This window comes from Caenorhabditis briggsae (assembly GCF_000004555.2).
Source record: "Caenorhabditis briggsae complete genome, chrIV, whole genome shotgun sequence".
NCBI lineage: Eukaryota > Metazoa > Nematoda > Chromadorea > Rhabditida > Rhabditidae > Caenorhabditis > Caenorhabditis briggsae.
The window spans coordinates 4729246-4744536 of record NC_013487.2 but is presented as its reverse complement, the minus strand read 5'-3'; the positions used below and the strand labels follow the sequence as shown (position 1 = coordinate 4744536).

At 38.0% G+C, this 15291-nt stretch overlaps 4 protein-coding genes across 4 annotated transcripts; 3 read left to right on the top strand and 1 right to left on the bottom strand.

The window, feature by feature from the left end:
• Positions 1-3735: 3735 nt before the first annotated feature.
• CBG26290 lies at positions 3736-4022 on the top strand (the record flags this gene model as incomplete). The annotated part of the gene is made up of 2 exons (XM_045235228.1): positions 3736-3855; positions 4014-4022. 2 exons carry the CDS (start codon positions 3736-3738, stop codon positions 4020-4022), a joined length of 129 nt encoding a protein of 42 aa, XP_045100476.1.
• Positions 4023-6328: 2306 nt separating this feature from the next.
• Positions 6329-7782, bottom strand: CBG21722 (the record flags this gene model as incomplete). The annotated part of the gene is made up of 7 exons (XM_002632918.1): positions 6329-6547; positions 6601-6888; positions 6936-7053; positions 7097-7278; positions 7329-7470; positions 7517-7644; positions 7699-7782. 7 exons carry the CDS (start codon positions 7780-7782, stop codon positions 6329-6331), a joined length of 1161 nt encoding a protein of 386 aa, XP_002632964.1.
• A 289-nt stretch (positions 7783-8071) lies between these two features.
• Positions 8072-10967, top strand: CBG21723 (the record flags this gene model as incomplete). The annotated part of the gene is made up of 8 exons (XM_002632919.1): positions 8072-8157; positions 8223-8289; positions 8346-8489; positions 8540-8657; positions 8704-8846; positions 9374-9807; positions 10419-10527; positions 10578-10967. 8 exons carry the CDS (start codon positions 8072-8074, stop codon positions 10965-10967), a joined length of 1491 nt encoding a protein of 496 aa, XP_002632965.1.
• Positions 10968-12922: 1955 nt separating this feature from the next.
• On the top strand, positions 12923-14846 carry CBG21724 (the record flags this gene model as incomplete). Its single annotated transcript, XM_002632920.2, has 3 exons — positions 12923-13086; positions 14148-14667; positions 14715-14846. The coding sequence occupies 3 exons, from the start codon at positions 12923-12925 to the stop codon at positions 14844-14846; spliced, it is 816 nt and encodes a 271-aa protein (XP_002632966.2).
• Positions 14847-15291: the final 445 nt, after the last annotated feature.

Below are 15291 nucleotides of genomic sequence, written 5' to 3'. Positions count from 1 at the left end.
TATTTCGTGGTGCTCTTTTTGGCTCATGATATTTATAGAAATTGGTTGGATGACGATGCTCGTCGAATTGAATAAAGTTCAGGAAATGGGGATGATGATGTCACAAATGAATTGGAAAAAGGAGCCGGAAGTCTAGACAATTAGAAAAAAAGCATATGGAGGGCAGATATGTGTCATTCAATTAATTGTCAGTTTGAAATATTGAAAATTCCAACAACAACAACTACAGTAATCTAGAATATTTCCGTTTTTGGTATTTATTATATCGACCTTTGTGAATTTCTAGTCAATTTCTTTATCCATAATTTCTAATTTTTTCGACTTCTTCTGGATAAAAATCGAGAAAAAAACTCAGAAATTGTAACTAATTTGAGGTTACTGTAGTTTTCGTTGTGGGACCCTAGGCCACGGCCACCGGCGTTTCTCTTCCACGGCTCCAATTTTTTGGCGCCAGAATAATATACGTGAACTCAGAAAAGATCGCTACTTGACCAGAAAAAAAATCGACGTGGAACAAAAAAAAACGTGAACCGCTTTCATAGGAAGTTAAAAATAATTTTACGTGAACTTTTAAAATTTCACGTGAAGCTAAAAATAACTAGGTGAACGTGAGAAACGTAAATTTAGCGTTTCACGTGAAGACGCGCCGACGGCGCGCCAGATGGTAATCGCTACGTAAAATCGCTAAAAAATAGTTACGTTAAACTGAAAATTGAAACCCTAGGAAAAAAATCCACGTGAAACCAAAAATTGAACGTGAGCGGATTTCTGAGACATTAATTTTTCAAATGAATTTTTAAAATTTTCACGTAAAGCTGAAAATATTTACGTGAACGTGAGAAAATTCACGTAAAATTCCTATTTTACGTGACAATCAATTTTTAACGGGAAAACGCGCCGAAGGCGCGCCAGGTGGTAATAATGGAATTGTCAAATTTCAACCAAATCCTTGAAATTTCAAATTTACGGGACGGGAAAAACCACCCCGAGAGGTGATAAGAAAAGATAAAGCGGCATCTCTCTCTCTCTCCGGGAGGAGGGCGCTGATATGAAAAGAAGAAGAAGAAAAGAAGGGGAGAGTGATTAGGATAATCATATCATCCACACTTTCCTCTTTTCTTTTTCAAACAGAGAGAAAAGAAGCAGAAGTAGATAATACGTGAAGTCTGGAAAAGATAGAGAAGAGATGTGAGAAGAAGCTGAACGAAAAAAATGAATGAGGAGAGAGAGTAGGAGACGCAGAGAAAGAGACACCCAAGTGCGGGTCATCGGAATACGAGAAATTTGTGTTGTGCAAGAGTGAGATGTAGGAGAGGAGGAGGAATGAAAAAGATAGAAACTCTTCGGATTATCAACTTTTTCGCTACTCTTTATCACTACGCAACACTCATCCGTCATTTTGTGACACGCTTTTTTGAAAAATTGTTATTGAGGTGAAAAGTGCACAACAATCAGCACAAGAACATTAGGGGAGTCCCCAGATAAAAATGTAAACATTAAACGTGGCATTTCTAGTCTCAAACCCTACAAATTGCATGCGAAATGCGCTCGATTTGAACTTGAACTAATTACCATATTCCCTGAGGAAACTTTCCTCTAATATAAGTCAACTCAAACCGTCAACTTTGAGCTCGATTATCTCGGTTCTTGTCAAAGATATGAAAAAGTTGTCAACTGATAAAACATTGGTGATATTATTATGAACATTTCATCAGTTGACAGATTTTTTATATCTCTCGTGGAAAAGGAGATAAAGCTCAAAGTTGTCGGTTTGGGTCTTATTAAAATTGAGGGTTTTTAGGTTTTTCAGCAACTTTTCGGATCAATTTTAAGCCTATTATGGAGGTCCCTTTGGACATTTTGGACCAGTCGTTTTCAGGTCATTTAAATTCGTTTTAGGCTGATTTTGAGACAGTTTGGACCATTTTCAGGCCAAATTTAAGCCATTTTGAGTCAATTTTGAAACATTTTGTACTATTTTTAGACCATTTAGGACTGTTTTTATGGTCAATTTCAAGCAATTTTAAGCAATTTCCGGACCAATTTTTACTATATTAGGTAAATTTTAAGTAATTTTAGGCAACTTTTAGGCGAATTTTAAGCTACTTTGGAACGGTAGTTTTGGCCAGTTTAAAGCCGTTCTGACCATTTCAGGCTGATTCTGAGCTATAATAGGACATCTTTGGACCAAACTGGATGAGTTTCTAATGGAGGAAATGAAATGTGAAACAAAATTTCAGTGAAAAATAATTTCTACGGAGAAAAGTCAGTTTACAAGTCGAAAAACCATTAACTTAATAAGAAAAAAAGACGATCGATTCTTCTAAATCTTGGCCTAATCCGTTGGGGACACCTCCTTTTATTCTCCCCCTCGGAGCCCCCCGATCCTTCCCCATTTTTTCGTAAACATTCCTCTTGTCACTGATAATCCCACTAATTTGTCGGCTTCGAACAACAACTTTTCATCCAATTTGTTGTCTCATTAAAGGATCAACTCGACACACACGGGATAGATAATGAAGATGATGACAAGCAGAAGAATAGGGATGAGATCAGGAGGAAATGAGGGAGGGGATTGACTCATTTTATATGGGATTTAGAGAACGAAAAAGAGAAAAGGTTTTCGAGTTTTTGGTCTTGTGAGAAATGTGAAAAAAAATTGGTAAAAACAACGGAAAATTGAAGAAAAAAGTACTGGTAATCAAGTTTTTTGAATTTGGCGCCAAAATCCGTTTGTTTCAAAGGAAAGAAAGTAGTTTTTTAAAGCCTGAACCTATAATTTCAACAACAAAAAAAAACCAAAAAATGTAAAAACAATTCCAGCGAAAAATATAAAAATTTCGCTAATTTTCACGAATTTCGGTACTTTTTTGACTGGAATTTTTTACATAATTCTTTACAATATTTTGTTTAAAATTATAGGCTCAAACGCTCTGTTTCACTTTTACTGGATCATCCGAAAAATGGCGCCAAATTCAAAAATTTAAAAAAAAATTTTTTTTCAGATTCTTGAATAAAAAATTTTGAAAAATAAGCGAAATTTCTACTGATTATCACGAATTTCAGCACTTTTTCGAAAAAAAAATTAGCTAAAAAAGTACTGTAGTTCGTGAAAATCGGCGAAGTGTTCACATTTTTTTTTGCTGTAAGACTAAAATATGAAACAAAACCTAGAACATTCTGAAAAAAATTTCAGTGAAGAAAGTTAGAATTTCGCCGATTTTTGTGAATTTCAGTACTTTTTTACTGGAATTTTTTTCAGAATATTTCGTTTTTTGTTTCATATTTTTGGCTTTGACTAAACCGCCTTTTTATTGTCCATAAGAAAAGCCAAAAATAGCTTAAAATTCGAAAATTTGGGTGAAAAAACTTCTGGAAGTTTCAAAAAAATGAAAACTGAGGTATTGGATAAATCCCGGTTTTTTTAAAATATAAGAATTGAATAAAAATCTAAAAAAGAACAATTTTTAATAGTTTGAAATTTGTGACTTTTTGTGGATTTTTACTGTTAGAAGTGGCAATTTTCAGAAAATTTTAAACAACTAGAACTGTAAAAAATATTCCATCAAAATTTTGAAAAGAAAGAATATCAAAACGAAAACTGAGTTTTGTGCCAAAACAAAGAAGGGAATTAAAATGGAAAAATCGTCGCAAAAGGTGGGAGAATTGACGCCTCTTCTTCTTTTCCCGAGGTAATGTTGGTTTTCGAGACCAGTATCAAATACGATTCGACCGATGCGAAAACGACGGGCTAATGATGAAAGAGAGAGTGCCCAAATAGAGAGGGTGGGCGAGAGAAACGAGTGGAAAAAGACAGTTCAATCGGTAGAGAGTGCGGGAGACGAAGAGACGCAGGTGTGGTGCAGAACGAGACACGCACCACGTTCGGCTTCGAATTCGGACAATGATCGATCGATTTTTGGAGCGAGAAGGAGGAGACGGACGAAGCGCGTAACGACGGACGGTACGAAGGACATCGTCTGAGAAAGAGGAGGAAAAAAGGAACAGAGGAGACGGGTTAATTTACTCGGCATTCATTCAAAAAGTACATTTTATGAGTAGTGGAACGGGAGAAGAAGAGGAAGAAAAGTAATTATTTTGCGACTGAAGAGAAGAAGAAACTAATTGTTTTTTTTCTATCTCTCTCTCTACGTTCCCATTTTCCGGCCGTCAGCGTTTTTTCTTTTCTTGTGTCTTCTTTTCAGAAGTTTTCCTATTAGCATAAAGAGGAAAAGGGCACATGAATTTTTCATATTCCGGAGAAAAAAAAAAAGAAAAAATCCATTTGTGTAATTGAGTTTCTGCAAACAATGAATGAGAGAAAAAGCGAAAAAATCGAGAACTATTTACTGTAGCAAATAATTAAAGGCGCATAGTCAAAAATTATCCGGAGTTTCGCAGCGAAAACCGTACTTTAAAGGCGCATGGGTGAACATTGTCTCTTGCTTCTCACCACGAAAATGTATTTTTTTTTACTTTTTTTCAAAATTTTTCGATTTTTCGCTGAAATTTCGAATAATTCAAGTAAATTCAATTAAAAATCAAAAAATAGCTCATTCCATATTTATTACAAGAAAAAATCGAAAACTACAGTAGCAATTGAAGGAGCAGGGACAGAAATTTTTCAGAGTCTCGCAATGAATACCGAAAGCCTAAAGGCGCAACTATGGAAAATTGTCTCTCGCTTCTCACCACGAAAGCTTTTTTGAAAAAATTTAACGGGCAAAATATATTTTTCAGGATTTTTCACTAAAATTTCGAATAAATCTAGTAAAAATGACATTGAAACGCAGGCGAAAATCCCATTAGTAACTCAAAAGTGACCGATGGGAAAACGAAAAATGACAGGTCCTGCAAACATTCGTCGTCTCTCGCTCTCTCTGTTACTTATAATGCTTTCCATACGATTCTTCTCTTTTTTGACAAATCCCATCCATCCGCCCTTTCAGCTTTTTTTTCAGTTTTTTAGACACCAAAAATAGAAGACGTGAGCAAGACATTTATAGCTAGAAAAGTGCACATTTCAGAAAAGAGAAAGCGCACACGTGTCGTCGTCGAAAACGACATTCCCGTCCTGCTAAATCCATCTATTTTTGGAGGTCAGCAGTATGAGGAATTTCCTCTTTTGGGATTAATCGTCAAAAATAGAAGAGTGTGGTGTCAAAAATGCTATTTTATCTAGGAGAAGAAAAATGAAAACACGAAGAGCAGTGGCATTTCGTGAGAGATGCCTATCAAAAAAAAATATGGGGTGGTGGTGCTGTGGAGCACAATTTATGAGGAATGGGAAACGAACCATTGGGGAAATTATATGAGAAATTTATGAGCTTTTTCGCCCAGATTTGATGAGAACCCAAAAATTAACACCTTTCGTCGCTTCTCTCTCAATTTTCTTTGCAAAAGGAAACTGATTTTTTTCCTCTACAACACGGAAACATGACGGAATCGTTGAGCATGCTCAGCTACTCTCGGAACACACGCATTATTGCATTGCATCGGTATCTGGTGGCGGGAGACTCGAGCAAACAAAGGAGCGGCGACGCGACGCGTTTTCAAAGATTAGAACGCGCGGGCCGAGAGAATCGCCGAACCGATTTTGAACATGGAGAACATGCACACAATAACTACTGGGCAAGAAGAAGGATGGGTTGGTGATGAAAAGGAAATAAGAAAAGAAGAAGACAGACACGTTATTGAGGAGCAGTCGTCAACCACACATTTGAGAGGGGTTGTGTGTTGATTTATTTGGAAAAAAAAGGACAAAATTGTGTCTTTTTTGGCAAAAAAGTACCTATTTTTTGTAAAAACCGTTACCGTATGCATCGAAATTTAAAGGCGCAGCTACATAATTTGTCATTTGAGTCTCGCCACGAAAACATTTAAAGGAACAGCTATTCAATTTGTTATTCGAGTCTCGCAAAAACAGAAAACAAATTAAATATTGTAAAATTGATAGAATATTCTTGTGCAAATGATCAGCGAATCTCCCAGAGTGCGACACAAAAAAAACTAAACGGAAACACATTGAGAACATCTGGTGGACAGACGGAAGACGAAAAACCGATATATTGAATCTGTTCAGAGGGAGAAAACGAAAGGAAAAATGAAAAGAAATGATTTCTTATTCATGAGAGAACCTTTTCGTGTCAGAACCTGTGTGACAAATAGTATTAAAAAGCTTGAAACATGACACGATTTTCGAAACTATTCCAAATAAAAGGATTTTTGATGTGTTTATAACGTATCTAACATGAAAAATTCTCGAAAATTATTATGATGGAAAGGGAAAAACAGTGAAAATAACAAAATTTAAAGCAGAATCTCAGATCTAATAATTGCCTTCTTGGTAGTGATGACTCGACGTGGTGGCAGTGTAGACACGTGGAACTGACGGCTGCTTCTGCACCTCATCTTCCTCTACGAAGACGTCATCGTCGTCTCCAGCGGCTTCTGGCATCAGCACCATCATCCCATTCTCATGATGCGTGCCATTTTCATACTGATTGCCGCGGTGACGATGATTGTTGATTCGTCCTTTGGTTCGGTACTGGAAAAATAGATTTTTAAGGTTGAAATTTTTGTCAGGAGAAAGAAAATTACATAATTGAGCTCCCGAGAAGCTGCCAATCTGAATTCCACGGCTTTCTGAGTCTCCGTCGGATGTTCATGACCAATATGCCCAAAGCACGCGACCACTTCCAGTTGTCCATGGTTCCTAAGACAGCATTTGATGAATGCTGGACATTGCTCAGATTTCGTTTTGGTTTGTCCCCGAGAATTCGAGCATAGACACTTGTAAAGGGTGGTTCGAACCGCGAAAATCACTTTTTGAGAGGTCCGGAGGAAGAATTCAGATGACGTTTTGATTTCCATGTCTTTTTTCCACTTCTGAGAAAAATTGGGGCCAGTTTCAAGCTAAATTCATCAGAACTCACCAAAAAGCTAGTTTTATCTGGAAACGTCTTTCTTCTTATCATGAAAACCTTGCCATCAGTCACCATATCTCTATGGAAACTATCCACGTGGACTGCCAACTCCAAATAGGTCCCGAATCTACAAAAATAGGTAAAAAAGTTATTTCAAAAGTGGTGCTTACTGTGCAGCACATCCATAAGTGGGGCAGACTATATTACTAGCTGAGGTTAGAGTACTGTCATTTGATTGTGCTAGAAGTCTACCACAAGTGCTCCCATCCTTATTTAAATGACTTTTTAGGCCGGTCTTGGTGACAAATTCCATTTCGCAAGTTGTGCAAGCATGTAGGGAGCGCATTTTGGGCTGAAAACATTAAAAACTAGTTTCAAAACTCTAATTTTTAAATTGTTTACACTTGGTTTCCCTTTATGAGACTCTAATCGCTTCTGCTGCTTCATCACCTCACACTGTTGCTTGGTAAAGCCGTGATGATCGAATAGGTGGTTGTAGAATCGCTTGTTTCGCAAATCTTCTTTGCAAAAATAGCACATTGAGCTGAACTTTGTCATTTTTAATTGATAAATTTAATTTTAAAGCTTACTGATCCTGATTGGCTGCGTCGATACTCTCCTGAGTGTAATAACTTCCACCCATCACATAGCACGGTACTTCTGCTTCCTCTTCATCTTGTACGATCGTTCCCGGGTCTTCAGCGTACTCGTAAATGATCTAAAAATATTTTTATGTTGTCGTCACTGAAAAAAAAAGTCGATAAATTCTCACCTCTTCTTCGACTTGCCCAGTTTCATAGACATGTTGATCGATTTCGGCATCATCGATATTACCTTGTTTATACGGATTCTCCATGTTGAATAACTTTTTAACCGAGAAAAACGGTCGCAAAAAATTTATTGGAAAAAGTTCGTAAATCGACACAAAAACAACGATGCTCCGAAATCCCGGTAGCGCCCGTTGTTTAGCAGCCGACTCCGCCCCTCAGCAATTTGTTTCGGCGAAACGCACGAAAGTGAAGGGTTTTGATTTTTCCGACGATTTATTGACTTTTTGGCAATTCGAAATTTTACAAGATCGGAAAGAAAAATTTTAATTGATTTTTGAAGCTATAAATAGTCGAAATTCTCTAATTTTCAGACAAATGACCGAGCTGGACGAAGCCGTTCTGCTGGGTGAGGCTACCGATCAACACGATGGCCCGATTGATGAAAATGAGTTGCTAGACGAGTAAGTAAATTGATTTTAAAATAATTTTCCGAAAATTTTGATAAAAATGCTAATTTTTGCCACAGGAAAGTGCTGAAAGAGGAGGATCCGGATGATTTGTACGAGGAGGCGATAGCGCCGACCAGCCATCAGGTAAATAAGATTTTTGACCCTTCAAATTCTAAATTTTAATTTTAATTCAATTTTAGGAGGAACCTGCTAAGCTAGTAGACTCTCCAGTCGCCGTAACTGCTCCAGTGGTTGCCACGAAGCCAGCAGCCGCCCCGGAAGGCAGAAAGTACTGTTGCTATATTGGAAATCTTCTCTGGTACACCACAGATGCTGATTTATTGGTAACTTGAAATGCTCAAAATTTTAGACCCCAAAAATTTCGATTTTTTAGAAAGCCATCGCCTCTACAGGCCTCTCCCGCTCCCAGTTCGCCGATATGAAGTTTTTCGAGAATCGAACTAATGGACAGAGTAAGGGATATGCGTTGTTGGTGTTGAATTCGGATGCTGGTAAGAATTGAAATCAGATCTTTTTCAATTTTAAAATTTGTTCCAGCTGTCAAGCAGATCATGGAGACGCTTCCATCAAAGCCAATACACGGTCAAAGTCCAACAGTTCTCGCCTATAATAAGACAAATCAGGCGAAGCTGGAAGAGGTTCAAGCTAAGAATCAAACTAGGCCAGATGTGAAGAAGAAGGTACGAATCGTGAAACCTGTATTAGAAGGGCCGGTCTTTCTATTTTTTCCAAGCGTCTATTAGAGGGCCCTTCTATTATAGGGGGTGCTTCTATTTTTCCAAATCCCTCTCGCAGGACCCTTCTATTAGAGGTTTGACAGTAAATTGTTCGAAACTAATGCGCGCGCACACTTCTCTAGTCGCCCGGCCTCTCTCTGCGTCTCCCCCCACAGCTGCCGCGATATATACGACATGTGGCGTCTTGACTAGGTTGTGTGCAGTAGCGCAGGTGGTTGCGTTGTTGTCTGCCAGTCGTCGGGTCGCCTACTCGCGAGTTCGACTCCCGGCCGCGCCTTTGAAACTCAGCGGTGTTTTGTATTAATGATCATTAGCTGGTAGCAGGTGCAATAGCGTTTCGGAGTCTTACCGGCGTTCACCTTCCAAAGGGTGTGCGTTAAAAGTTCATCCGAACAGTTTTTGCTTTTTCTTTTCTTTTATAGAATTCATAGCCTCTTGCTAAAATGTAATGCTAAAATGTATTTTTTCAGACCTTCGAAGATGGATGCGTCAACATGGGAACAATCCGAATTGGAACTGGAAGCCAAGGAAGATCAGGCTCAACCTCTACCTCTGGAAGATCGGGTCCACCACCACTCATGATGCAACAAGTGCGCCCAACGCCACTGATGAGCCAACAAATGACTCAACAAGTCCCACAGATGTCCAATCAAATTCCCCAAATGCGACTTCAAATCAATGGCCAGCCGGTTCCGATGGTCAATCAACGGGCTCAAATTCCACAGCAGGGGCTAATGGGAACGGCGCCAATGGGTGGTATTACACAGCAGATGCAACCACAGCAACCGATGATGATGCCTCAACAGACACAAATCCGTCCGGCGATGATGCAGCCAACAATGGGTGTTCAGCCAATGATGAATATGGCCGCACCGCCACCAATGGCTAATCAGTTTGCCAATAGGTAAGTCTCTTTGTCTTTGGTCTCTGACGGAAGATTACTGTAGAAACCTGATTTCCTTTTTCAATTTTTTTTGAAAACACAATCAGGTCAAAATGCAGAGTAACCTACAGTAGTCCTCACGAACACCATTCCATCAAATTTCAGACAAAAGATCCAGAAAAATCGAAAAAGGGTCTCGGAAAATAGCTGAAAACCTGAAAAAGTCTGAAAATTTTGCGAAAAATTTTAGAAAAAAAATGCAAATGTCCTTCGAAAAATTGCAAAGAAATCGCTGATTTTTCGGAGTTTCCAGTTTTTGGCGGGGATACAGAAAAAGATTCAGGAGTTATTTCAAAATTCCTACTTTTTGCCGATTTTTGAAAAACCCTCTGTTTTGTCCGTTTTCAGTACAAAATGAAGGGGTCATTCAGAAATTAACAAATAGCTGAAAAACTAGGAATTTTCAAAAAATTCTGTGAACCCCAAATTTTCAATCTAGATCTGTTTTTCTCCCTCCGAAGTTTTCAAAATGATCGAAACCTTGACAGCCGAGCACCAGACTTCTGAAAATGGTTCAAATGACCGAAAATCAACTAAAAAGTGTTCTAATTCTAATGCCCCGATAGTTCCAGACCACCACAAATCGCTCCGATGGGTGTAGGCGTTCAGCCGCTTATGCAAATGAACACAGCGATGCGACCACCAGTCAACGGTCTTCCACCGGTTCATGTGAATCCTCAGGTACCCTGTCAACCTAATACAAGTTCATAACCCTTTTAAAAAAGATGCAGATGTTCCCTGGAATCCAAGGACCAAGTCTATCAGAAGCCGAGTTTGAAGACGTCATGAATCGCAATCAGACAGTTTCATCGTCGGCTATAGCTCGAGCTATCACCGATGCTTCTGTTGGAGATGTTAAAGGCGCATCGGAAACGCTTCTCACTGCTATTGCGTTGATCAAGAATAGCAGAATAGGTCACGATGAGCGGTGCAGACAGTTGATTTATGGATTGGAGCACACTTTGAAGGGACTGGAATCCAAGGGATACTCCTCAAGATCCTCCAAATCGCATCGTGACAGATCCAGAAGCCGTGAGAGAGATCGCAAGAGAAGAAGACGCAGTCGCACTCGCTCTCGCTCATACTCTCGCTCCCCATCGCCACGCCGTCGTCGTTACTAGACAAAGCATGTCTATTCTCATCTTGTTTTAATTTTCGATAATTTGGTAATATCCTTTTTATTTTTTTCTGCTAATTTCGATAATTTCAGCTTCCAGTTACTCCCCTCACTCTCTCCCTCTCTATTTTCTACTGGTTTTCTTCGGTTTCTCAATGATTCTACACGGGATTCATTTCCAACTTGTCATATTCAAAGTGAGTTCAAAAAAATTGATTCTGGGTTTGCAGGTATCTGGAGAATTATTTTTTAATTTTTGTGTCACCAATGTTTCATTCAAATTGTATATATCGAATTTTAGATGTTTCTCTAGAATGTTCTAGACTGGATTGTGGTCTAATTTATGGTTTTGATTTTCAAAATTATTTTGGCTGTAAGCATAGTTCCAAATTCTTTCTAATTTAATTGTTGTTTGGGCTAATTTTAGTGTAGTTAACGATGTTATCGAATTCAATTGTTTTTTGATGGTTTCAAAATATGTGTCTCGGGCTTCAAGATAATATAAAACCTGTGTCCGTCCTTTCCATTTTCTGTACGGGTAGTTTATTAAAACCTTGTTCTTTTAGACGGTTCTAAATTTAATCTTTAAAATTAGAATTTTAGGTTTTTTTCTGGGGTTTTTTTTCAAATGTTTTAGACTGGATTGTGGTCTAATTTATGGTATTAATTTTCACAAAATTTTCATTACTTTCAACGAAATCTTGTATATATTCCTAACCCGTTCAAAATAATTCTACATCTCAATGTAAACGCCAAATTGATTTGGTAATCCTGTATCTTCGATATACTATTTTATATAGGTCATTTGTTATCCAATATCCCTAATACCGCGTCCAAAGCTCACAAATCTGGGAATTCTGGACCCAGGAAGAATTCCAAAGTGACGACCTAACCCTCATGATTTCCAATTCGCTTTCTGTGCCCAGAAATAACAGATTTAGGGACTTTGAACGCTACATTAGACCTTATTATTTCCTCGGAGTTTGAGATATCCCGTTTCAACTGTGTGTCCGTCATTCATTTTATTTTGTACGGGTAGTTTGTTCAAATATTAGATGTTTCTAGGAATGTTCCAGACCGGATTGTGGTCTTATTCCCAATTTTTTTTTCGAAAATTTCCATTATTTTCAACGAAATTTGTATATTTCTAGCCCTGTATCTTTGAGTAGATATTCTCTAATTAAGTCATTTTTAACCCTACATCCCTAAAACTAGATTAATTATGTTCCCGAAATAATAAAGAACCACTCTGACCCCCTGATTATTTCTGTTTTTTTTCATTATTTTCAATTTTTAAATCAATTCTTCAATTGTAATTTTTCTAACAGGGCAAGTCTTCATCAACACATCGCCACGTGGCACATCGTCTCTCCTGAAGAATCATCTGGAAAATCGAAGAAATCATATTCCTCTACCCCCCTCTCCATACACACTCTCTCAAAAGAACACTGTTTTTTCTTTTCGATCTGTCAATTTTTTACAATTTTTTGGAAGTTTCAAAATTTGCGCTTTTTTCTTTCATTTATTCAAAATTCTTAAAGTGTTTATGAATCTTTTGTGTTGAGTTTGTCGAGTATAGATTTTTTTCGAGTATGTGACTCCCGGTAAGCCCTTTTTTGTATATTTTTTCTATTTATTCCCCAAATATTCATTTGTGAATGCTTCTTCTCCCCCTTTAAACTGCAAAATTTCTATTTTTCAGATTTCAAATAATTTTAAAAGTATAAAAATCGATTTTTTTTCAGACTCAGCCGGGTGCTCATTCTCTCCCTCTCACTGCTCACAACACCAATCGATTCGTGTACAAAACTTGCTACTATGTCATTTTAATATTCTTTCTTTATTTAATAAAATTGAATTGTTTAGCACCTCGTTTTTAGTTTAGAAGTCGAACTAGTCGACTAAATGAGTATCTCTTTTCAGTTTTTTTGTTTTTTTTTCAAATTTTTAGAGTTCAGAATGCCATCATCAGAAGATAAAGGATCGGTGGTTCGATGGTTGGTGTGTGGAGCGACGGCTGGATTGGCTGTGGATATTGGATTGTATCCATTGGATACCATCAAATCCAGAATGCAATCGAAACAGGGTTTTATTGCGGCTGGAGGGTTTAAAGACGTTTATAGGTGTGTGGGTGGGTGACACGTGGCAAAAAAGCGGTGGTCGCTGAAGGACGGTCTCAAAACGACAACTACTCAAGTTATAATGTTCATTTTCTCAATTTTCCTGAATTTTCAGTCATTTTTTCCCATATTATTTTTGTCCGGCAGCAATGCATCTTGCGGATGAAAATTTATTTAAAGGCGCATCGTCGTTTTGCACCGTTAAATTTCATGCGCCTTTAAAAATCCTCGTTTTTTTTGGAAATATGTATTTAAAGCGTATTTTTTTCGATTTGTCGAATGTTTTCGTCATTTTTTTTCCGAAGAAAATAGCAAAAAATTGAAAATAAACGATGAAAATCGTCCAAGAAGCTATTAAAAGCATCACAAACCTTCTAAATTATCAAAAGTTTATTATTTTTAGCTTTTTTTTCTCGATTTTTCATAATTTCCACAGCTTTTTGGATGGTTTTTATCGTATTCAGCCAAACTTTTGCTATTTCCATTGAAAAAAATTGACAAATTTTTTAACCCTTTCCTTCTCGATTTGTCGTATGTTTTCATAGTCTCCTTTTACGAATATAGTTAAAAATAGGCATGAAATTATTAAAAACGTTTAAAATGCTATGAAAGTTGTCAAAAATCGAGAAGAATGGGCTAAAAATATATACTCTCAAAAAAACTAGACGCTTTAAAGGCGCATAGAATTCAACGGCACGAGACGATGATGCGGATCGAAATGAAAATTCGTTCGTAAGGTTCATCGCCGCCGGACAAGAATTGTGCCATTTTGATACAAAAAAAACAAAAAGATAGAAAAAACGCTGGCGACCGTGGCTGAAGGTCCCGTAACGACAATTACCGTAACCCGAAATTAATTCAGCATTTTTTTTCTCGTCTTTTTCAGATTTCCGTCGGTCGGAAAATTATCATTTGAATATCGAAAAAGGTGATTGAAAACGCACGAAAAACGAGATAAAAATCCTGAAAATGAAAATAATTGGTAGGTTACGGTAGTTGTCGTTGTGGGACCTTAATAGCGTCACCAGTATTCCCCTACAGTTATCATAAACCCATTTTTCCAGAGGAATGAGCTCGGTATTAGTTGGCTCAGCACCGGGCGCCGCCATCTTCTTCCTCACCTACAAATACATCAACGGACAAATGAAACGAATCATCAAGGGACGAGACGCACTAGTCGACGCAGTTTCAGCGAGTTTGGCTGAAATCGCCGCGTGCGCCGTCCGTGTCCCAACGGAATTGTGTAAGCAGAGAGGACAAGTGAACAAGGGAACACGGCTGACGTTGATTTGTAAAGAAATTATGGAGACGAAAGGGTTGAAAGGGTTCTATCAAGGATATGGGAGTACGGTAGCCAGGGAGATTCCATTCTCGATTATTCAGTTTCCGATATGGGAAGCGTTGAAGAGGAAGGTGGCTGAGAATAAAGAATCCGGTCGATGTAGTCCGTTGGAAGGAGCCGCCTGTGGAAGTGTAGCTGGATGTATTGCAGCTGGATTGACTACACCTCTCGACGTGGCAAAAACAAGAATCATGCTTACGAAAACCGGTCCAGCTCCTGGTATTTTAAGCACATTAAAAGAGGCATTGCAGCAATATTTGAAAATTACTATTTTTTTCTCATTTTCCAGGTCTACACAACTGGCGGGATGGGCGGTCTCTACTCGGGCGTCGTGCCACGTGTCATGTGGATCTCTGGCGGCGGATTCGTCTTCTTTGGTGCTTATGAAACGGCGATGCATTTTACCAAATTTTTAGATTAGTATTCCATTTTTTGATAGAATCTCATTCTGTAGTTTTGCTTTGTTTTTTATGATTTTTCGATTGTTTCTTGTTGCCAAAGATGTTTTTCAAATGAATATAGTAATAATGATTTTTTGAAACAATGGAAGTTTACAAACAGACGGATATAAGATGAAATGGTCATTTGTCCAGCCATGAATAGTTCTAAAAAACTGAAAAGGGAATGTCATCGATTATAGAAATAACAGTGGCTACCTGCAACACTCGCGGAAACTCGAGAAAATTCGATCTGAAAATGTGAGAGTCTTTGAGTGAATGTGTCTCGGTTCTTGTGAGAGATATCAAAAAACGGTTAAGAGCAAAAATGTTTGTCTTAAAACCAGCAACATTTCATTAGTTGTCCACTTTTTGATATCTGAAACAGGAAACGAGATAATTGAGGTTAAAGGGAGGGTATCTTTAAGG